Source organism: Capricornis sumatraensis, chromosome 1, assembly GCF_032405125.1.
Source record: "Capricornis sumatraensis isolate serow.1 chromosome 1, serow.2, whole genome shotgun sequence".
In the NCBI taxonomy this organism is placed as follows: domain Eukaryota; kingdom Metazoa; phylum Chordata; class Mammalia; order Artiodactyla; family Bovidae; genus Capricornis; species Capricornis sumatraensis.
In genome coordinates, this window is record NC_091069.1 from 164584729 (window position 1) to 164610263 (window position 25535).

A 25535-nucleotide genomic window follows, 5' to 3' on the forward strand; every position below is an offset into this window, starting at 1 on the left:
ATACATGCACCCTAATACTCACAGCAGCACTATTTATAATACCCAAGACATGGAAGCAACCTAAATGTCCATCAACAGAAGGATGGATAAAGAAGATGTGATATACATACAATGGAATATTACTCAGCCATTAAAAAGAATGAAATAATGCCATTTGCAGCAACATAGATGGATCTAGGGAGAAGGCAATGGCACCCCACTCCAGTACTCTTGCCTGGAAAATCCCATGGATGGAGGAGCCTGGTGGGCTGCAGTCCATGGGGTCGCTAAGAGTCAGATACAACTGAGCGACTTCACTTTCACTTTTCACTTTCATGCACTGGAGAAGGAAATGGCAAACCACTCCAGTGTTCTTGCCTGGAGAATCCCAGGGATGGGGGAGCCTGGTGAGCTGCCGTCTATGGGGTCGCACAGAGTCGGACACGACTGAAGTGACTCAGCAGCAGTAGGTCTATCTAGAGATCATCATCGTAAGTGAAGTAAGTCAGACAAATATCATGTGATATTGCTTATATGCAGAATCTAAAAAAATTATACAAAGGAACTAATGTACAAATCAGAAACAGACTCACAGACATAGAAAACAAATTTATGGTTACCAAAGGGGGAAGGGGGAGATAAATCAGGAGTTTAGGATTACCAGATACAAACTACTATGTATAAAATAGACAAACAAGGTCCTACTGTTACGGCACCACCAAATCTATTATCTTGCAGTAAATTATACTGGAAAAGAATCTGAAAAAAAATAACTGAACCACTGTGCTGTACACTAGAAACTCATGTTGTAAATCACTACAATTGTAAAAAATTTATACATATATATGTATATATCTTAAAAGATTATTTTTAAAATACACAGCAATAGAATATCATTCTAGAAGGAAGGTAGAGGGAAGATTTCTAAGGTGTTTGCATTCATTGTCTTGGGTAAAGAATTAACACTAAACTTTCAGAAGTTATGGACATATGTTAAAATGTAAAGTATCTATTAAAAGAATAGAAATAACTGTATAACTTCCAAACAAGCAAAAGGAAAAACAGAACGATTATTTAAGGAAAAATAATCCAAAATAAGACAAATAAGGAAAGAAAAATAAAGAAAATAAGGGTTAAAAAGTGCAAAATAAGATGGTAGATTTGATCCAAATTATAACTTTATATAATTAATAGAAATTATATAATTATATGTAAATTATATAATTTCTATTATATAATTATATTACTTATAAATTAATTAAGTGCTTCAGCTAAAAGGCAAAGATGATCAGATTGGATATTTTTAAAATCCAACTGTTCACAGAAAGACACACATAAAACAAATGATAGAGATGAAAAATTCACTTCATAATAAAAGGTTTAATTTATCAGAAAATTGATGAGTTAAATTTGTAGGTACCTAATACGCTTCCCTGTTGGCTCAGATGGTGAAGAATCTGCCTGCAATGCCTAAGACCCAGGTTCAATCCCTGGGTTGGGAAGATCCCGTGGAGAAAGGAATGACAACCCAGTCCAGTATTCTTGCCTGGAGAATTCCATGGACAGAGGAGCCTGGCAGGCTACAGTCCATGGAGTTGAAAAGAGTCAGACAGGACTGAGCAACTAACACTTTCACTTTCACTAACATCATGACTTCAAAATATATAAATCAAACAACGACAGAACCACGAGGGAAAAAAATAAAGATCTTTTAAAGTCTCTCAGTAACCAGCAAATAAAAAAATCAAAGTGATATAGATAATTTAACTATATAAAATTCTGAGCTAATAGACATAAGCAGAAACTGCATAGAGATTTTAGAACAGGCTACAAACAGTATCACATGAAGAATATTTATAAAGAACATGAAGAATATTTACAAGTACATGAAGAATATTTATAAAATTTGCCTCAATTTCAAAAGATTAAAATAATAGAGCTAAAGTAAAATGCAATTAAACTCAGATGGCAAAGAATCTGCTTGCAATATGGGAGACCCAGGTTTGATCCCTGGGTCAGAAAGATCCCCTGGAGAAGGGAGTGACTACCTACTCCAGTATTCTTGCTTGGAGAATTCTATGGACAAAAGAGCCTGGTAGGTTACAGTCCATAGGGTTGTAAAGAGTGAGACAAGACTGAGCGACTAACACTTCGTTCACTTCATCAATAATTTAAAAGTAAAAATTCCATGTGTTTAGAAATTAAGAGCAAGCTCCAGAAGTTGGTGATGGACAGGGAAACCTGGCATGCTGCAGTCCATGGGGTCTCAAAGAGTTGGACACAACTGAGCAACTGAACTGACTGCCTAAGAAATTAGTATTTCTAGAAGAGAACAACCTACAGAGTAGGACAACACTGGGCTCAACGCGTGCCATAAACACATCGAAAAAACACCTATATATGGATCAGTTCTCACTGAAAATAAACTAGAAACTAATCAAAAGGTCTTCTGCAACCAAGGCTACAAAAGAGATCCACAAGGAGTCAGGTAGGGAGGAGAAGCAATCAGGTCAGGACTCATGCCCCTAGGAGAGGACACAGAAGAGGAGGGGGATTTCACAGCTCAGATATCATCCTTGCGAAGTGAAGAGCACATAAAGATGCATATTAAGATTAATAACTAATGTAAGTATCCATCTCATGAAATTAGAAAATAAACCCTAATACAGTAGGTATGAAAGTGAAAGTTGCTCAGCTGTGTCTTGGCCACCCCATAGAATAGTCTACAGAATTCTCCAGGCCAGAATACTGGACTGGGTACACGTTCCCTTCTCCAGGGGATCTTCCCAACACAGGGATCAAACCTATGTCTCCTGCATTGCAGATTCTTCACGAGCTGAGCCACCAGGGAAGCCCAAGAATACTGGAGTGGGTAGCCTATCCCTTCTCCAGCAGATCTTCCCAACCCAGGAATCAAACCAGGGTCTCCTACATTGCAGGCAGATTCATTATCAGCTGAGCTACCAGGGAAGCCCATAGTAGGTATAGGATCATAATAAAAGAACATAACTTAATGAAAAAAAATAAAATAAAATCAATATAGTGAAAAGTTCCTTGGAAATACTGACAAACTTCTAGCAAGAGGGAGGAGGAAAATAACCAATATAAAAAAATAAGAGGGAAAAATCTCTATAGATCTTGTGACATTAAGAATATTATGAAAATTACAGACAACAAGAAACAAGTTCCCTAGGGGGGGAAAATGTGCTTACCAACATTAAATCAAGGACACATCTGACTGGAACCATAACAGATCCTAAATAGCCAAAGCAATCTTGAGAAAGAAGTCAAAGCTGGAGGCATCATAACTACCTGATTTCAAACTATTCTGTAAAGCTATAGTAATCAAAATATAGTATTGTCATAAAAAGTCATAAAGATCAATGGAACAGAATAGAGAACCCCAAAATAAATCTACATACATATGATAAATTATGATGTACCCTGTGAATGTGAAGAAGCAGCTCAGAGCACGTTACATGATTGTGTCTGAACAGATACCTGTCATCTGTGTATCCAGAGCTCCTATAAAGTGACTTATCAGAAGATACATGTTCCATTAAGAAATTGAGAGCAGAGAACTGGGCAGGGTTCTGTATGGAGCCTAAGGTGTTATGGACTTTCTCAAAAAGCACCAAGTTCTGGGACTAATAAATAAGGTCTGTAAACTCAGAGATGCCCCCAAACACCAAGGTTTTTGACCTGCTGAGAGCTGAGGAACAAGAGTGGGCCTAGTGGCATTTGATTAGTGCAGACAAGTTATAAAATAGCTAGAAGAATACATACAGAGAGGATGCAAAAGAGGGGTCTGGGGGAAGGTAAGACGATTAAAGCTGCAAAAGCATTCCGCTAGTGGGTTTCTCAAACACACCAGCCAACATGCAAGGACAGGCGTCCTGTCAAACCATTTCCCCCATGAAACCTGATCCATCATTCTGCAAGGAGGCTGGACCCCGCTAACCCCATTTGTAACTGAAGGGCTTGCCCCTTAAGCATGCACTCTGAGCAGCAGCACCAACAATCGAATTAAAAAATGGGCAGAAGATCTGAACAGATATATTTTCCAAAGATGACAGAGACAGACAATGAGTACATAAGAAGATGCTCAACATCACTAATCATCAGGAAATTACAACTCAAAACCACCTCACACCTCTCAGAATGAGTCGCTTCAGTCACAGTTCTTTGTGATTCCATCAACTGTAGCCCACCAGGCTCCTCTGCCAAAATAGCTATTATCAAAAAGATAAGAAATGCTGGCTAAGACGTGGAGAAAAGGGAACGCTTATTGTTAGTAACATAAATCAATACAGCCACTACTGAAAACAATGTGGAGATTCCTCAAAAAATTAAACAGAACTACATATAATCCAGCAACTTCACTTCCAGTTACTTACCTGAGATAATGAAAACGTTAACTTGAAAAAATACATGCATCCTCATGTTTATCACAACATTCTTTACAATAGCTAAGACATGGAAACAATCTAAGTGTACACTGAAGGATGAATGGAGAAAGAAAAGAAAATATTCCATTATGATTATATAACCCAATGGAATATTATTCAGCCATAAAAGAATGAAATCTTGTAATCTGCAACAATATGGATAGACCTTGAAGGTGTTACGTTAAGTTAAATAAGTCAGAAAAAAAGATAAATATACTATGATTTCACTTGTATGTGGAATCTTAAGGGAAAAAAAAAATAGATGCAGAAAACAGACCAGTCATTGCCAAAGTAGCTTGGGGATGGGTAAAGCAAAGGGTTCAAAAGGTACAAATTTCCAATTATAAATTAAGTCATGGGACTGTAATGTACAGCATGATGACTACCATCAATAATACTATATTGCTGACTTGAATGTTGTTTAGAGAATAGATCTCAAAAGTTCTCATGTACAGTGACAGATGTTAACTATACTTATTGTGGCAATCAGTATGTGGCAAATCATATGAGTATCAAATCATGTTGTTTATTTAAAACTAATTTATGTCAATTATACTTTAAAACGGAGAAGGCAATGGCAACCCATTCCAGTGTTCTTGCCTGGAAAATTCCATGGACGGAGGAGCCTGGTGGGCTGCAGTCCATGGGGTCACAAAGAGTCGGACACGACTGAGCAACTTCACTTTCACTTTTCACTTTCATGCATTGGAGAAGGAAATGGCAACCCACTCCAGTGTTCTTGCCTGGAGAATCCCAGGGACGGGGGAGCCTGGTGGGCTGCCGTCTGTGGGTCGCACAGAGTCAGACACGACTGAAGCGACTTAGCAGCAGCAGCAGCAGCATACTTTAAAAATTTTAAAAGAACTATGATTTCCCAGGTGGCACAGAGGTAAAGAATATGACTGCCAATACAGGAGACACAAGACATACAGGTTCCATCCCTGGGCCGAGAAGACCCTCTGGAGCAAGAAATGTCAACCCGCTCCAGTATTCTTGCCTGGCAAATATCATGACCAGAGGAGCCTGGTGGGTTCAGTCTATGGGTCACAAAGAGTCGGACATGACTGAACACACACACACACACAATTATGAAAGTCACTGAATTAATTTTTAAAAATCACCTCAGATGCTATGCTCTGATGAATACATTACCAAGTCTGCCAAAAATTTAAAATTTTAATTTAAACTCTTGAAGAGGATAGAAAAAGAGGGATATTTTACAATTCATCTTAGGAGATTAAAAAATTTTAATAACAAAACTGAGGAACTATGAAGAAGGAAAATATTAGCCAAACCTAATTTATAAACAGATGAAAACCCCTATATTAGCTATATATTAGCTAACAATTCAATAACATGAAAAGTTTGCTAAACTAGCTAAAGACATCACAGAGAAATCAGTATAACTATAGCTCTGAAGCCAAGATTGCAGGAAAAGGGAAGCTAGTTGAGGTGAGGTGAACATTCTTTGCACTTTTTGTTCTCAGGGCATTGGCCAACTTACAGAATGGGACCTAGAAGCCAAACGGAATGCAGTGTTCTAGAGCTTCAGGCATTCTCTCAGACATAAAGAATAGATGCTTTCAAACTGTGGTGCTGGAGAAGACTCTTGAGAGTTCCTTGGACTGCACAGAGATCAAATCAGTCAATCCTCAAGGAAATCAACCCTGAATATTCATTGGAAGGACTGAAGCTAAAGCTCTAATACTTTGGCCACCTGATGTGAAGAGCTGACTCACTGGAAAAGACCCTGATGCTGGGAAAGATTGAAGGCAGGAAGAGAAGGGGATGACAGAGGATGAGATAGTTGGATGGCATCACTGACTCAATGGACTTGAGCTAGAGCAAGATCCGGGAGATGGTGAAGGATACAGAGAGACCTGGTATGTTGCAGTCCATGGGGTCACAAAGAGTCGGGCATGACTGAATGACTGAAGAAGAAAAAAACAACAGACACAAGTTGAAATTCAAAGCAACCAACAAGAAAGTTAGAACTTGAGGGAACAGGATACCAGAGAACAAGGAATTGCAGAAATGTGAACCTGACATTCTGCTGGGCATTTGCCTTTAAAACATTTACATGACCCTAAAGCTGCATGGGAACAGGAGTTGCTCATTTCATCCAAAAAGTCGCATTATTGTTTACTTAGTTTCATTTTTGAATGATACTAACACTGGGTATAAAGTTGTGGGGTGGTAATTATCTTTTTTTAGTAGTTTATAGTTCTATATCTATTGAAGAAATTCATTACTAAAAATCCTCCTACAAACAACAATTCAGGTCTAGAGAATATAAAAGACTTTCTTTTCAAAAATAAGGCCAGTAATACCTCAATTTCAAAGCTGGTAAGGACAGTATCACTGTTACATATGTACATATAAAAATCCTTATTAGAATATTAGTAAATTAGTTAGCATTAGTCACTCAGTCATGTGTGACTCTTCGAGACTCCATGGATTGTGTCCCATCAGGTTCCTCTGTTCATGGAATTCTCCAGGCAAGAATACTGGAGTGGGTAGCCATTCCTTCCTCCAAGGGATCTTGCTGACCCAGGGACAAACCCAGTCCTCCTGCACTGCAGGTAGATTCTTTACCATCTGAGCCACCAGGAAAGCCCCCATTAGTAAATTATGTGTATATGTTAAAAAATAGTGAGTTGATGTGTGTCAGGATAAGAGGGAGGTCATTTTATGCAGAGAAGATCAAGTTCAAAGCTTAATGGATGAAACAGAGAGAAGCAAAGAGGACACGGAAGAGACAGATTTAACAGATATTCAAGATGCATAAACCAATGGCAGGGCTTGGTGAAGCAGGGTGGTCAGAGGTCAGGAAGAGATGGCTCAAAGATTTCCTGGTTTAGGAAACAAGAAAAATGGTGCTCTCAGGAAACGCAGGAGAGAGAAAAAAAAAAAAAAAAACATTTAGAGAAACTCCAGTGAATTTCATTTAGAAACCTCAAAATTATCCCCAGAAATTCAAAAGATCATCAAGTTCTGTCAATTCTACTTAGCTTTTATCCACACCTTGGTGTCGTCATCTTCTCTGGAACACAGCTGCCCAATAGATCTACCTGCCTCACATCTGGCTCCCTTATAACTTCTCCCTTGTAACTACTGCCTAAGTGATCACAGTAGTGACAACTACAGGTAGAATGATTATTTGAATGATGTACTCTTACTGGAAAAGAAAATAATGGACAGAAGCTTACTGCATTCAGGAAGGTTACAGGACTGACCATTGAGCTGGTAGGGGCAAACAGCTATTGCTGCTTGGACAACTGAAGTGTGCAGCTACAAATGGTAATTTATTTTTTTCTCCCACTTTCTTTGTAATATAATTGACATAACATTGTATAAGTTTAAGATGAACAACATGATGATTTGATACATGTATATATTGTGAAATGAGAGTAATTTACTTTTACTGTTAGGAACTCCCAAACAATGTTAGAAATACAAGTGCTAACTGGAACAACTGCCTGAAATGTCTTTTTATCTGTTTTGATGGAGGGAGTTCAGTTCAGTTGCTCAATCGTGTCCAACTCTTTGCGACCCCATGAACCACAGCGCGCCAGGCCTCCCTGTCCATCACCAACTCCCGAGTTTACCCAAACTCACGTCCATTGAGTCGGTGATGCTATCCAACCATCTCACCCTGGTTGGAGGGAGAGAGGGGTCTTTTCTGCTTACTTCTTTAAAAATGTCTTATTTCGAAATATTAATTCACAGGAAGTTACTAAGATAGTACAAAAAGGTATCATGTACCCTTTGCCCAGTTTCTCCCACTGGTCACCTCTTATGCCCCAATATCAAAAGCAGGAAATCAACATTAATATAGAATGTGTGCATAGTTCCATGTCATTTTATCACATGTGCAGATTCAAGTAATCATCCATAGCAAGCAAAATACAAACTACTCCACCACCAAAAAGATCTCCTTCAAGCTGTCCCGTTATAGTCAAACCCACCCCTTCCCCACCCATCATTCCCAACTCCTGAAAAATGTTGGGCTGCTTTTTTTTGTAACTTTGATATCGAGATAAATGATTGAAGGATGCACAAATATGTTGTGATATAACTGCTCATGCTTGAACACAGAGCATCTTCTGCAGCTCTCATTCCCTTCACCTACACCACTTGCACTCACCTCCTTTCTGACTCACATTCTGCCAATTCCTTAAGATTAAGATAAAATAATATAACATAACATGTTAACTTCTCCCTTTCTTGATATTCCCCTGCTCTATATTCATAGTGCGTACGTGCCAGTTAAGTCGCTCCAGTCGTGTCCGACTCTGCAACCCCATGGTCTGTAGCCTGCCAGGCTCCTCTATCCATGGGATTCTCCAAGCAAGAATACTGGAGTGGGTTGCCATGCCCTTCTCCAGGGGATCTTTCTGACCCAGGAATTGAACCTGTGTCTCCCTGGGGCTCCTGCATTGAAGGCAGATTCTTTACTGTTGAGCTACCAGAAAAGCCCCATATTCATAGTACATACTATCTACACCACTGATATATTTTAGTCACCCATTCCCTTGTGAAACCTTAAATAATTCTATCACTGAACAATATAACTTCTTAAAATAAATTACAGATGCTATCCTCAAAATTCTCATAGTACTTCTATGTAGTTCATCGGTATTATTATGATGCTAGGACCCTAGTACAGTACCTGGCTTAGACAATCAACATTCAGGTGACTGAATTATCCTATGCTCAAAATTAGGGAAATTAGAGGCATTTAATAAGATTAGTAATCAATGCTGAATCACCATGTCTGTTAGGAAACAGGCAATGAAAGTTAGAAAAGAAAATGGAGGTGAAATTCAGACAGAGGAGCAGGAAAGTGATAAAGATGAGGGCAAATACATTCAGACCTTAGAAATGAACTTAATGTCAGAAGGACTGCCAGACCCAAGTCAACACATTCTGACGTGTTGTGTTTCATGATGAAGTCTCTGTTGTTGAAGCAAAGTCTGATATAATAGACTGATTAGATTATGGAAGAGAGAGGAGGTAGCGGGGGTATGGAGGGTGGGGGCTTGGAGCTCCTGAGTGATGTTTCACTAGTCAAGCTGAACAGCTTCCTTGGCCCCTTGCTGCAGGACCCAAGAGCAGAGCTAGTGATTCCACCCACTATTTTCTAACAGATCACTTCACTATGTAGTAACTGAGATTTCAACATGAAGACAAACAACTACTTACATGAGAGCTTGAAGACCATGTTAACTGGCAAACAGGTCCAGGAGTAGTAATATAACCAATAGGCTTATAGCCCCTTTCCACTTCAAAAAAGAAGACAGTTTTATCTTTACTCTAAGAAAAAGAGAGATATCCAAATATATATTATTATGAAATCTATTCCAGAGAGTATAAAGAAATATTTAACAGCTATATTACACCCACTATATACTTATACCTATAATGATCATATATCCCAGATTATTCTGGGAACATTCTTATTTCAAATATTTGCTTCATTTTCCTTGTGAGAATGTTTGACAAACCTGTCACATGTTTTCTTGTGTTTCTAAAAAAGAAAATAATAATCACCATACCTGTGTATAAATTAATTCACAAAAAATTCCACAATGCATATGCTCACCTAGTTATGCAAAATGAATTTACATGGTTAGTCTCTTCATTTAAAACACTGACCATACATAAAGCATGCTGCATTATTCCCAGTTGAGAATTTCTGTTCATTTAAAATAAGCACTACAACTCAATTTGTAAAAACATTTTTAATATTTTATAGCCAGGCACAGACTATACTGAAAGAATGTGAATACAAAGAAAACAAGAAATAGATATATGTTCTTGGAAAGAAATATAAGCAAAGAAGACATCATTAAGTAGGAAGACTAATAAGGCCAGGTTAACCACAAAAATTCAATAGGAAACAAAAGGAAATCTACTCCTTACCCCTGTGGCTAGAACTTCTCCATCACGATCATAAGCTAAAGCAGTGACAGCAGCAGTATGAGGTTTGAAAACCTGTTTCAAACGAATATCTGCATCCGAAACTTTCTTCCGTCCCACAAAAACCGTGAGCCCTTTAGGATCATAAAGTTCAAGAATTCGAACAACGCCATCTTCAAATCCTGCAGTAATCTGTGCTCCACCATAGCTTATCTTGGACAAAAAAGAAATGCAAGGTTTCCAAAATTAGTTACTTAAGAGAGCTACACTGCATTATGGGCTTTCCTGGTAGCTCAGATGGTAAAGAATCTGCCTGCAGTGAAGGAGACCCAGGTTCAATCCCTGGGTCAGGAAGATCCCCTGGAGAAGGGAATGGCAACCACTCCAGTATTCTTGCCTGGAAAATGCCATGAACAGAGGAACCTAGCAGGCTATAGTCCATGGGATCACAAAGAGTCAGACATGACTGAGCAAATTACAGATATTTCTGTATTTTATTTAGACTTAAGAAATTTAACTAAATAATTGGGCTTCCCTAGTAGCTCAGTTGGTAAAGAATCTGCCTGCAATGCAGGAGACCAGGGTTTGATTCCTGGGTCAGGAAGATCCCCCTGGAGAAGGAAATGGCAACCTACTTCAGGACTCTTGCCTGGAGAATTTTCTGTATTTTATTTAGACTACAGTAATTTAACTCAATAATGAACTAAAATAAGGGCCCACTGATAATTCCTTATACTGCTATGGTAAACTCCATCTCTTCTGGGACAGTCTATTATCACTGCTGACCATGAGAGAAGTAAACAAGGACAATTTATCTACTATGTGCCAGAGACCCAGCAGCAGCAACCCAAGAGTTAGCATAAACAGCCTCAACCCATTTCCACAAATTAATGGTTGAGTGGGAGGACATATTGTTGTTGTTCAGTCACTAAGTCATGTCCTACTCTTTGTGACCCCATGGATTGTAGCACACCAGGCTCCTCTGTCCTCCACTATCTCCTGAAGTTTCCTCAAATCCATGTCCATTGAGTTGGTGATGTTATCTATTCATCCTCTGCCATCCCCTTCTCCTTTTGACTTCAATCTTCCCGAGCATCAGGGTCTTTTCCAAAGAGTCAGCTCTTCACATCAGGTGGCCAAAGTATTGGAGCTTCATTAATCAACCACACAAAGGAATGTGGAATTATAAACTTAAATAAGTGTTAAAGGAAAGAAACATTCTCTGAGAATGTATAGCAAAGAAAGCTGACCTAGACTCAGAGCTTCCTTAAGGAAGATACGGTGAAGCTGAGAACAGAGGGATGCCCAGGAGTTCAGTTCAGTTCAGTCTCTCAGTCGTGTCCGACTCTTTGCGACCCCATGAATCGCAGCACACCAGGCCTCCCTGTCCATCACCAACTCCCGGAGTTCACTCAAACTCATGTCCATTGAGTCAGTGATGCCATCCAGCCATCTCATCCTCAGTCGTCCCCTTCTCCTCATGCCCCTAATCCCTCCCAGCATCAGAGTCTTTTCCAATGAGTCAACTCTTTGCATGAGGTGGCCAAAGTACTGGAGTTTCAGCTTTAGCATCACTTCTTCCAAAGAAATCCCAGGGCTGATCTCCTTCAGAATGGACTGGTTGGATCTCCTTGCAGTCCAAGGGACTCTCAAGAGTCTTCTCCAACACCACAGTTCAAAAGCATCAATTCTTCGGCGCTCAGCCTTCTTCACAGTCCAACTCTCACATCCATACATGACCACAGGAAAAACCATAGCCTTGACTAGACGGACCTTTGTTGGCAAAGTAATGTCTCTGCTTTTCAATATGCTACCTAGGTTGGTCATAATTTTTCTTCCAGGGAGTAAGCGTCTTTTAATTTCATGGCTGCAGTCACCATCTGCAGTGATTTTGGAGCCCCCAAAAATAAAGTCTGACACTGTTTCCACTGTTGCCCCATCTATTTCCCATGAAGTGATGGGACCAGATGCCATGATCTTCGTTTTCTGAATGTTGAGCTTCAAGCCAACTTTTTGATTCTCCTCTTTCACTTTCATCAAGAGGCTTTTTAGTTCCTCTTCACTTTCTGCCATAAGGGTGGTGTCATCTGCATATCTGAGGTTATTGATATTTCCCCCGGCAACCTTGATTCCAGCATGCGCTTCTTCCGGTCCAGTGTTTCTCATGATGTACTCTGCATATAAGTTAAATAAGCAGGGTGACAATATACAGCCTTGATGTACTCCTTTTCCTGTTTGGAACCAGTCTATTGTTCCATGTCCAGCTCTAACTGTTGCTTCCTGACCTGCATATATGTTTCTCAAGAGGCAGGTCAGGTGGTTTGGTATTCCCATCTCTTTCAGAATTTTCCACAGTTTATTGTGATCCACAGAGTCAAAGGCTTTGGCATAGTCAATAAAGCAGAAATAGATGTTATTCTGGAACTCTCTTGCTTTTTCCACAATACTCCATGGTTCCTACTTAATCTAGCCTCATCATTGTTCTGCTTCTATTTCCTGCCCTGAGTTCTCCTTCTGATCTTGATCCCATCATGAAAGTCCCCTCCATTTCAGCCACCTCTACATTTACTTTGGGCCTGGAACATTTTCTCTTTGATTTCAACTCAAAGGATTAAGGATAAACCATTCCCTAAATATTCCCATGACATTTTATAAAAACATCGCTGCAAATTCTTTGATATACCTCCCATAGAAAGATAGTTGAACCTTCTCTCTCCATGAATCTGTGTGGTGTTTGTGGCTGTTTCATCCCCTGAGTATAGTACAAGTGATAATATGTGACTCCTAAGGCCAGGTCATGAAATGACAGCAGCTTCTGACTTCTTTGTTGGAACATAAGATCTTGGAGCCCTGAGCCACCATGAAGAAGTTTGACTGCCCTGAGGCCACCATGCTGTGATAATGACCTCTCTGCTTGGCATGGGCTTCAGGTAAGCACTCCTATTAGCATCACAGCTTAACCCAGCCTTCAACCCAGGTGCCAGACTTGGGACAAAGGAGCCATTAGATGACTCCAGGCCCCAACCATTCAAATCTCCCCAACTGAAGCCATGATACTGTGAAGAAGAGATAAACCATCCCTGCTGTCACCTGTCTGAATTCCCAAACTGGAGTATGTGAGCAAAAAAATGATTGCTTTTTTTATGCCACTACATTTGGAGTGGTTTACTACACAGCAACAGACAACTAGAACAAAGGTCTAATTTTTTCCCATTATTTAACATATCACATAAGTTTACTTATTTTGTTTATTGTCTGTCCTTCCCACCATCTCCCATGGGGGTGTAACATTCTCCTATTTGGGTAAAGGTTCATGCTGGCAAGAATTTTGTCTTTTTGTTCACTGCTATATTCCCAGAATCTAGAAACAGGCCCAGCACATTGTAGACATTCTAGAAGTACATAAAATGAACCAGAGTCAAACAGAAGATAGATACACAAAGTTCTATCAGGTAATTACTTTTTAACACAAAATTATTTCTAAACTTTAGGTGGCATAAGGATAGACTTTTCATTAAAAACACAATAGCAAAGTCATGATATGATTTCTATCATATTCTGAATGGACAAACTAAGTTTGAATTTTTATTCTGCTCTAAAATCCAGAGTCATAAAATATCTATATTTCTAAGAAATAGGACTGATATATCATATTTACAAATAGATTCTTAGTAAAATCCATTATAATAAGCTTACCAGCCGTGGTACCCAAGCAAGGGCAGTACCTCCTTGCTTGAATTTCATCTGAAGCAAAGGAGTTTTGCCAGCAAAGTCATAGCATCTAATAGAGCCTATAGAAAGACAGTTTTAAAGAAACAAGTTATATATATAGTGTATATATATATATATATATATATATATATATATGTAGCAGCTCTAATTACCATGGTTTACTTTATATCTAAGCACTATAACAAGAAATGTCATAGAAAATCAACTGATGTAGTCTTTCTCTACATTAGTTAAAATTTTACATGTATACCCTCTGTCAGGTAATTTGTAAACATGAATACATGCTATGCCATTTTATAAAAGGGACTTGAACATCTGTGGATTTTGGTATCAGTGGAGTCCTGGCACCAACCCCACCACCACCACAGACACTGAGAGGCAACTGTACTAAAGAGAGCAACTGCTGACTGACTAGGGAGTCAGTTTCACCTTTCACAGTCCACACAGATTTACCATAAGTCAAGAAGAGAGAAAGGACATGGAAAGAACAGGAAAAGCACTACTGTGGAGAATACCAAGATAAATGGTATTTTCATGAGTAATTTACTGACATATCTTTTATGTCTCACAATAACCAAGGCTGCTATATTCTGAGCCCTTCCTCTCTGCAAAAACTTACCTCATTAGTATCAGGAGGCTTCCCTTTTGGAAAAATTCTCAAATGCTTTAATCAAACACATTTTAAAATGTACTGAAAGTAAAACACACAAAAGGCCAGATATGAGTTCTTACTTACAGTCCAAGCCGGTAGTGGCCATGAGGTAAGTGACAGGAGAGACGGCCAAAGCTTCAATGGCTCCAGAATGGAAGGAGAACAGGCATTCTGGGTCTTGGGTCTGATAACAGAGAGATTCTATTAGAGTTCAAAGTCAGGTTAACATAGAATTAAAGCCAAGTTTAAAGAAATGCAAATAGAACTCTGTGTCATGTATGACTTCATCTGAATAGAAATGAGAAAAGGCATTATAAGATAGCATTATAAGATAGCAAGAATGCTGAAGTTCAGAATTAGGAGAAAGAGAATACTGGCTTTACACTTGATAGCTGTGTGATTTGGTACAAGTAACTTCAAATGCCAGTTTCTATTTCCTCAGTAAAATGAGATGATGGAAACTGCCTCCCTACAAAACTGAGCAGTTGAGAAGATTATTTGAGATAATATACGTTAAAATGTCAAATGTTTATGAAAACTATAAAGCACTATAAAATGTTAGGCATTGTCATTGCCACTTTTCCTGTAAATTTTTTAATGAGATAGAATCTTTTTCATATAAAATTTTTTATGTAAAATCATAACAAGAGAAAGACAGAGAATACAAATTCTTTGGATATGTTGAGCAAGTTTTTGATGGGAACAATGATCAAATATGGAGAAAGATAAAGTATCTTTTAAAGAAGAATAACGACCATTTCACTATGAGAGTTTGAAACAAATGAGAAAAACAGGCAACTTACAATGTTTGAAAAGCTAAGGTCAAGCTTCCATATGGCTCCATTGGAATCCTAAAAAATTAAATACTCAATAATATATTGTTCACCATTTTGAAATTTTATCAAATTAAAGGATTTTCTTTTTATGATTTAAAGGACCAACAATAGCAACACTTACATGTATTTTAAAGTGTGACTGAAATTTAATAATAGCAACCACATAATAAAGCAATCTCATAAACCTTGTAGTCAGTTTGACATAGTAAAAATGCTAACTGGTTTTCTGTGTGTAAAATATAGGTCAATTAAATATTAGGCTTCCCTGATAGCTCAGTTGGTAAAGAATCAACCTGCAGTGCAGGAGACTCCAGTTCAATTCCTGGCTTGGGAAGATCCACTGGAGAAGGGACAGGCTACCCAGTCCAGTATTGTTGGGCTTCGCTTGTGGCTCAGCTGGTAAAGAATCCACCTGCAATGCGGGAGACCTGGGTTCAATACCTCAGTTGGGAAGATCCCCTGGAGAAGGGAAAGGCTATCCACTCCAGTATTCTGGCCTGGAAGATTCCATGGACTGTACAGCCCATGGGGTTGCAAAGAGTCAGACACAACTAACTGACTTTCACTTCACTTCACTTCTAAATATCAGAATTCAGGGAACTCTTCATTATACTATCAAGAGCAGTCTTGATAGTTCTGTGGATTTACAGTGACAGTAAACTATAATACTATGTTAATTTTATGTCCAGATAACTTTAAAGAGCAAAGAGAAAACAGCGTAGCTTACCTGAGCCAACCAAAAGTTATTTCCAACTTCATTCATTTTTATCATAGAGAAGAGTTTGACATTCTTATCTACTTGAAGTTCATTAATGGGTTCAATCTCTAGTAATCCAGTCTCATCTATAACATCAGCAGTGTCTATAGTCTCAAAATCCCATATCTTAAAAAATAAGAAAATACCTTAATGAATTAGCAGTTTCTGAATATGTATTTTCTAAGTCAGAATGGATATATATTTCCTATGCCAGGAAAGACCCCATTTTTTTCAAGTCATTTCTTATTTCATGAAAATTAATGATGAGTAGATATAATTAAAACACCAGACAAAACCTAACCTCTGAGATTTTACTCTGAGAAATAATGAATTATCATAATTTCCTCTTACTTATGGAGATTAGTGAGAAAAAGTCCGTTCTGAATAAGAATTCTAGTTTGCCCAAAGGAAACTTTATTTCAAAGTTTCTATTAGGTCTTTCTGCATATAAAGTGGCTGTAAGGAATAAATGGTTCAGTCATTCACTGAGACATTATGACAAGCCTTGTATTATATTAGACTGGTGGGACCCTAGAAAGGAGACATAGATCTTCTTGCTGAATGATTCAAGCACAATCTTCATTAAGCTGGAGGGAGGGGGGGCGGGAAAAAGACGTAGGTACTGTCTTCATGAGATAATGTTTCTCTTCCTTATCATGGATTTAGACTGTACTCTTCAGGTAACGACTGTTGTTCTTAGGATAGGAGACCAAAAGAACACTGGGGAAGAAGGAGGCAGCACAGTTTTTTATGTGGTAGAGAGACTCGGAGGGACTTTCTCTGGGAAATGCCAAAGCCCAGGCTGGATGGTTCTGCAGACACATTCTGCTACATCATCCTAGACTCAGCAACTCAGGCTTGGGAAAGACTGGTGTTGTCCCATTGAGTACCCTCGTGGAGGAGAGTCCCGTATCCTAGGGTCAGACTAACTCCTGGGAGTTGGAGTGGGTTTTTCCTAAAGGGCGAGAGGTAGAGATTTACAATATAAAAGACTGAAGAGTTGAGGGTGGGCTTTGCAAAGGGGAAGCAAGCTTAGAAATTAGTGATGGCCATGAAGGGATCCTCTGTGAAGTATCCAACTTCTCTTGAAGTTTTCCTCCACTTGGTATCTTGATGTATTTGGGGGTGACATATGCTTTGGAAGGATAGTGACTGTATTGTATAATAAAGGACATAAAAGATTCTCAGAGAAATGAGCGTAACAGAACAAAATTAAACTTAACAGGGGTTCAAAGAGCCAACGGTAAGAGGATAAACTGAGGAAGACATGGCTCTAATATATTGTCTGAGCCATAAGTAAGCTCAGTAAGTGTCAGAGTAACCTCAGATAGCTTAAAAAAAAAAAAAGTGGTCTTACTCCTGATAATACCACTTTCTAAGGTCCATCTAGTCAAGGTTATGGTTTTTCCTGTGGTCATGTATGGATGTGAGAGTTGGACTGTGAAGAAGGCTGAGCGCTGAAGAATTGATGCTTTTGAACTGTGGTGTTGGAGAAGACTCTTGAGAGTCCCTTGGACTGCAAGAAGATCCAACCAGTCCATTCTGAAGATCAGCCCTGGGATTTCTTTGGAAGGAATGATGCTAAAGCTGAAACTCCAGTACTTTGGCCACCTCATGTGAAGAGTTGACTGATTGGAAAAGACTCTGATGCTGGGAGGGATTGGGGGCAGGAGGAGAAGGGGACGACCAAGGATGAGATGGCTGGATGGCATCACAGACTCGATGGATGTGAGTCTGAGTGAACTCCGGGAGTTGGTGATGGACAGGGAGGCCTGGCGTGCTGTGATTCATGGGGTCGCAAAGAGTCGGACACGACTGAGCGACTGAACTGAACTGAAAGAATGTCCTGAGAACACTACCTTAAGAATATTTTCTTATGAAAGGCCCCAGAAGAAACACATACTGAGGGGACCACAAAGTAAACCAGAAGACTGTAGGTTGGCCAGCAACAGCAGGGCAACCACACACGGGGGATGGGAGAAGAGGTGTGACTACAGCCGGAAAGACCAAGATGCAGAAGCAATGTCCCAGATTAGTCCTGTGGGCAGGGCGGTGTCCACGGGTGAGGACAAGCAAGTTCATTAGTATAGGGGGTAACGGGCGGGAAGCATCCATTGGCAAACCCCATCAGCTCATCTGTGTATTCCTAATTGGTAAAATCAGTATAAATAAATAAATAAATGTTTGGCCTTGTTGTCCCTAGAAAGTGACCCATTTATAATAGGCATTTTGGAAGGACACTGGAGTCCACTGTTAATATTGTGCTAATTCATTTTCCAAAGCTACTATTTCAACAACAGAATCAAAATAACAAAAGGTCCCCTCAGAAAATTTCAATGGCAAGATATTAATGAATGTTGACTAGAATTTACATAGATAGTTGGATCATAAAGAAGGCTGAGCACCAAAGAATCGATGCTTTCGAACTGTGGTGCTGGAGAAGACTCTTGAGAATCCCGTGGATTGCAAGCAGATCAAACCAGTCAGTCCTAAAGAAAATCAACCCTGAATATTCACTGGAAGGATTGATGCTGAAGCTATACTACTTTGGCCACCTGATACAAAGAGCCGACTCATTGGAAAACACCCTGATACTGGGGAAAAGATTGAAGGCCAAAGGAGAAGAGGGTGGCAGAGGATGAGATGGTTAGACAGCATCACCTTCTCAATGGACATGAGTTTGAGCAAACTCCAGGCAATAGTGGAGGACAGAGGAGCCTGGCATGCTACAGTCTAAGAGGGTGACAAAGAGTCAGACATGAATTAGCAACTATAAACCTACCACAAGAGAAGCATTACTTAAAATGAGTTGGCCCTTCTTCAAGTGACTTTTGTGAGAAATAAAAATCTGATAAAACCCATAGGGTTACCTACAAGACTTTGATGCAGGTGCTACTGTTCAAGTTTAGAGAAAACTTACCCTAACACATCCATCTGACCCAATGGTGATGACTTCGCCCTCGTCCAGCATTATCTGGTTAATGGGACCCTGGTGACAAGGCTTGCCTGCAGCTCGACTCAGCTCCACTTTGATGTGGCCTCCTTCCCAAAGCAGCATGTTGCCCCATTCTGACCCTGAAAGCACCTGGCAGGTGTGAGGAAAGGACAGAATGTACTTGAGACAGAAAAATATATATATTTGCCTCAAATAGCTAGTGAGAAATGTTTAAAGATTTTTTTCCTGGTTACGAAAATAAAATTTTCAATTTTTAAAACAAGAAAATACAGCAAAGAAAATTCACTACCCCAGAAACAACCACTTATCACAATATGTAGTTTTATATAATGATGTCAGGCAGTATGTTGGTGGTTAAATTTTCAAACACATCTGCAGATTTCTTTGTACATCTCTTAAGGACATAACCCAGGAGTGGAATTCCTGGGTCAAAATTTAGAGATATGTTTAAAGTTCTTGATAGATGAGAGTGATAATAATCAAATGTTATAAAAGATGTTTGATAAATTGTGAGGCCATTACTGCAAATTATAGCAGAACAATATCCAATTTCAAACAAGGATAATTATCTGGAACCACCTCACATTAATGTGTTTAATCCAGCACATCCCAAAACATGTAGCACCAAACACCAACTCTTAAGATAACTGAACTACTATTACATAGTAAGTAATACTGATTGAATATTGACTCCATGCCAAGCACTGCTTGAGCACTTAACACACATTATTCTTTAATCCTAAAAACCATATGAACTAGGTACACTTATCGAGGATACCATGTGCAGTTGTATGGGTTGGGCACAGTTTTTCTCACTGGCACAAAGAAACCATAGGGCCAATGGAATTCCTATTATTATCCCCCATCTTACAAAGTGAAAAAAAAAAAAAAACAAAACAGAAGCATATTAATTACCTTGCCCCAAATTACCCAGGAGTCAGGGTTCTAAACCAGGCACTCAATTAACACTGCCTCAGTAGACATATGCTAGGATAAACAAAGTCAAACAAGTTTCTTTTCTCTAGAACCCCTTGGAAGGTTTAATACAGAAGTGTTCACTGGAAATCACTGTAAGAAATTTTTAGGTACAAAGGAATTTGACCAAGAAAGTCTTTTTATCAGAGAGCTTCTGTGTAAAAGAATACTGCATGAAATGTCCTTTGGGGAACTCTGATCTAATTCTTGCCTGCCTGCTCGAGCCCCATGGCCCTCTCACTGAGAGTCACTTATGACCTTACTCAGTCTTTTTTTATTTCTCCAGCCTCAGCCCACTTGTCTTTCTTTAGACTTGCTTTTTTTCCGTCCAGTAACTAAAGCCACCCAAAGTCACTAAAGTCTATCACTCATTCCTTTCTGAAATGTCACTCATGTCTAGCTTTCCGTTTCCATTTGTCCTGAGAAAAGTCCAGACTCTCATCATCTCTTCTTGGATAAAAGCAGTATCTTCCTCTGAGCTCATCTCCATGACTCCATTTTCCTAACTTGCTTGGCATTTTGTGGCCAAGCTTATAAATAACTTTTTTCGCTTGTATCTCTGCTCTTCCAATGCTTAATAGTTCTGCCTGACTGTTCAAGTCCTTGTACATTAGGAGCCCACCATACTTTTCAATCTAATTTCCCACTCCTTCCCAAGATGAGTACTCCAAATTAATCCTGTAAATATGTAATATTTACTCTTAACTATTTCCTTTTGTGGCTCTCATTTAAAATGACTTCTTTTCTCCCCTCCATCTACACCAACTCTACTGAGCCTTTTCAAGATATATCTCAAACCAAGTTTTTAATGATCTTTATCTTAGCCTAATTCTTAGCAGAATTTGAAGCTAGAATGATGTAGCATCATCTTATAGGTTTAGATATATAATTAATGATTTGGCCCACATCCAAGGCTTTTTTATTTCCTTCCATATATCATTATTTCAAATTGATCATTTTCCACTAGGCAATGACTAGACCATTTGGTTTCTCAGAGTAGTATTTGTATATTGGCACTTTGTTATACTTGAGATGATCACAAATACTGTATAACCCACGTCTCATGTCTCCTGCATTGGCAGGTGGGTTCTTTACCACTAGAACCACCTGGGAAGCCCACAACTCAACCTACTAGGAAGCCAAATACCATATTAATGGAAATTTTATCCTACAGGCAATATGTCTATAAGTTTTCTAAGAAAAGACTAAAATGATAGATTAAAACTGCAACATTGTACTGCTATTTTTAAAATGGATAACCAACAACAGCCTACTTTGTTGGAATTCTGTATAGCACATGGAATTCTGCTCAATGTTACATGGCAGCCTAGATAGAAGGGTAGTTTGGGGGAGAGTGGATACATGTATATGTATGGCTGAGTTCCTTCGCTGTTCACCTGAAACTATCACAACATGTTAATTACAATACAAAATTAAAAGCTTTTTTAAAAAAACTTTGCAGTGTTGCAGATATCACTATAAAGTGTCTCAATCTTCCTGAATAATAGTGAATGAGTGAGTGAACGATAGTCACTCAGTTGTGTCTGACACTCTGCAATAATCTGGTAATAAAAACAAAAGCTGTAAGACTGTATAACCTTTGACCCCGTAAATCCTCTTGAAGCATCATGGCGAAGAAGACAGGAGGGAAACACTACAGACATTGCAACTCCATGACATAATTAAAATTAAAAGTGACAAGTATGTCACTGCATTAATATATGAAAATGCCTGCATACTTTGTATGTACATATAATATTTAGTAAAGACAAAACGATATGTACATGTGGACTAGTTTCACAGAATTAAAACTGATAATCTGAAAAGGCAAAATTAAATGCTCATTATATTTACAATTATAGTATCTGTTATTGACAATATTGGCAATGCTTTTTAGACTGTATAGCATGCTTTCATGCATGTACATCACTTCATTTCATTAATTTCATTATTGTAGAATAGCCTGTACTCACCTTCCCATCTGGGAGCTCCATGTAACCTTCTATATCAGTAGTAGCTGTTTTGCCAAATCGACCCAGTGAACCCTGAAGTTTGAGGCCAGTGAATGTTAGAGCCATTTGCCAGAACCTGCAAACAATGAGAGATTGAATGTACCCAAAAGAAATCTTACTTTAACTTTAATGTCAACCATTTACATATTTAAAAGTCACATATTAGTTCATTTATCTATTCATTCAGTTAATTTGTTTTAAGCATCAACTACCTGTCAGGCAAAGCTCTAGGCAACATGAATTCAGCATCAAGCAAAATAGTCCAAAAAGAAAAAATTTCCTGCCTTTGTCAATCTTACATTTCAGAGTTGTGTTGTCCTATGCAATAGCCATATGTTTGACTATTTTTATTTAAAGTAATTATATTAAATAAAATTTAAAAATTAGTGTTTTATTCAGACCAACCAGTTTCAAGAATTCAGTAGCTGCACGTGGTCAGTGTCTCTAGACTGACCAGCACAGGACACTCCCACCCTGGAAGAAAGTTCTACTACACAGTACCGCTTTAGAGGATGTAAATATTGTCCAAAAATTCTAATTTACTTGCTGTGTAACTTTGAGTAATTTTCTTGATCACATTGTATCTTCCTTCTTTTACATGTAAAATGAGAATATTATTTGCACCAACCTTATGAAATTGTTGAAAAAAAAACTCTTAGAAGAGTGTCTAGTACATAAAATCAATAAATATTAAGTTACTAATACCTTGTTTATAACCTAAACAAATGAATAGTCGGAATGAAGAAAATTATGTTGAAAAAAGGATCTGACCTACCAACTGGATGTAAAATAGATAATGGACAGTATTAACAAGTTAATAACATGAAGCCAAGAGCCTAAACAATCAACATCCTTCTCAGAGGCTGTGGTAGGTCCTTGATCATATGTTTCCATTTCCTCTGCAATTCTTTTTATACCACATCACCCATGAAATCCTTTAAAGTCTCTCTTTCTCCAAAGATATAGTACATAGAAAATGTACACTTTAGTAAGCAATAGGAAAATTAAAAATTTTAAACCTATAGTTAGCAGAGAGTTAGCTGAGACTTCTCAAGATTCAAAAATCTGTTCAATTATTCTATATTTTAAAAAGACCAGTTTCAAGTTGGAATAAAAAGAATTTAGGATAGATTACTTCTCATAGACACTGGAAGCAAGTTATGGGCAGCTTGAGAGTAGTGCCAGAAGGTTGTTAAATAAAAGACAAAATCACTTCATCCTGAACAAAGAACAGTGTGTGATACAGTGAAAATATCCAGATATCAGAGATCAGGAATAGGCTCTGCTACCATTTAGTATTAAGAGTCAGGTGTCAAGAATACAACTCTCTGTTATGACTCTCATTTCACAAGTGAAGACCGAGTTCAGAGACATCAAAATGACTTGTCCATCATACAGAATCATTTCAACACACTGAATAGTGGATCTGAAAGACAGTATGAACTTGGACACAGCACGCCAATGTTAGTAAGACATTACACAAACTCTCTCGGGAAGTGAAGCCTATAAGAAGGCAGCAGGCTAAATTCAAAGCCCTTCTTTCATCTGTGCTGTTTTCAGTAATAAAATCTCCATAACCAGCTAGAAAAGTTGCACTATAGTTAGTTTTCAGCATAACGCATTTAAAAAGTATCCTAATGTTAACATCAGCAAAAGTTGTCTGCAGCTGATCAAACCTCTTAGAAAAGGTCCTAACAATAAACAACTAGCATCTGTATCATGTGCCCGACCTACTTGATGTGGCCTGATCCCGAGGTAGTGAGCTGCTCATCATCTTCAGGGTTGAAAGTGACCTTAAAAACTTCCTGGGAGAAAGCTTTTGTCCTCAGTATAGGCTTCTCTTCTTTCCAGTTCCAGATGGTCAGGGTGTGATCAGGGCTGCCACCGACAGAAGCCAGCAGGGTACCATCGAAGTTAAAGTCCACGTACGCATAGGCCAGATCAGTTCCATCTGAAAGGATGAGGAGATGAATGGGAGTCTAATAACAGAGATAGCATTTCACTTTCAAAACTATATTATTTCAAAAATAAAAAAGCAAGAGAGAACACCTGTAGTGATGTGCGTTGGTGGAAGAATGTCAAGAATCCCATAAAGAAACAATTTCAAAACCATTCATCACCTCTGGCTGGAGAATGTATTACACAGTATGGAGGGACGGGGTAAGGGTGAAGAAGTCTTAACCACATTTCGCCTGAGAAAGATGCACTGAGAATATATTCTATTTTATGAAGCAGGGAAGACATGTTAGACAGCAGAGAGAAGTCAATTTAAAAACTGCCACTGAATTTTTCACAAAATAAAAATGATGACTCTCGGTTTCTGGTTATGCATGTGAGGAGCTAAGAAGTTACCATTCCATCCTAACAACAAATAAAAAGCTGAAAAGACGAAAAAAAATCAACAGCTCTTCTTGAATCTGTAAGAGAGGGAAGAAACCGGGGCAAAGCCCTGCCGCTGAGAACTGAGAGACCGACATGAAAATATAGAGATACTCAGGTCACCACCAGAGAAGGCAATGGCATCCCACTCCAGGACTCTTGCCTGGAAAATCCCATGGACGGAGGAGCCTGGTGGGCTGCAGTCCATGGGGTCGCTAAGAGTCGGACACGACTGAGCGACTTCACTTGCACTTTTCACTTTCATGCATTGGAGAAGGAAATGGCAACCCACTCCAGTGTTCCTGCCTGGAGAATCCCAGGGACGGTGGGCTGCCGTCTATGGGGTCGCACAGAGTCGGACATGACTGAAGTGACTTAGCAGCAGCAGCAAGTCACCACAGCAGAGATTTCCAAGCGGAAACAGCCAAAACAGCTTCAGGAACCACTGCCCGCAATAAAACCTGAACTCTGGTTGCAAGAGGCTCAGTGTGGATAAGTCTGAGAATTAAAAACTCCAGGGGAACCAGCCACAAGGTGGCCCCAACAATGTTGTGAGATTTATCTCCAGGAGCTTGACTAGATTCCTAAACTAAAAATATCCAGAAAAAATCTCCAGAGGCTTCCAGGAGAGGGAAGGAGAAAGGAGCCATTTTGAAATACCCCAGAGTCCTCTGGTCTTAATAAGGTCTGCCCTCAGGGGAAACTCATTAACTAATTAACCAGAGCCTGAACAGCTGGGGTTTATCAGCAGCCTAACTGCCCTGCGGAAGGAAATATCCAACTCAGCCGACTCTAGCCATCCTCCCCCACCTAAGCTGGGAGAAAATGCTGAGAAATGTTTGTGAAGTTCAGAGTTCAGAGGCATAGGCTCACCAAAAAAATGAGAC

At 39.0% G+C, this 25535-nt stretch overlaps 1 protein-coding gene across 1 annotated transcript in view; it reads right to left on the reverse strand.

Moving 5' to 3' along the window:
- CFAP44 (cilia and flagella associated protein 44) overlaps positions 1-25535 on the reverse strand; it is a 123892-nt gene that overhangs the window by 86358 nt on the left and 11999 nt on the right. Inside the window, exons 6-14 of the mRNA XM_068968454.1 lie at positions 24004-24220; positions 22231-22345; positions 19247-19411; positions 16297-16452; positions 15537-15584; positions 14818-14917; positions 14046-14140; positions 10353-10562; positions 9633-9743 (exon numbers count right to left, since the gene is read on the reverse strand). Coding sequence (XP_068824555.1) covers positions 9633-9743; positions 10353-10562; positions 14046-14140; positions 14818-14917; positions 15537-15584; positions 16297-16452; positions 19247-19411; positions 22231-22345; positions 24004-24220 — 1217 coding nt within the window. The remainder of the gene's footprint in view (positions 1-9632; positions 9744-10352; positions 10563-14045; positions 14141-14817; positions 14918-15536; positions 15585-16296; positions 16453-19246; positions 19412-22230; positions 22346-24003; positions 24221-25535) is intronic.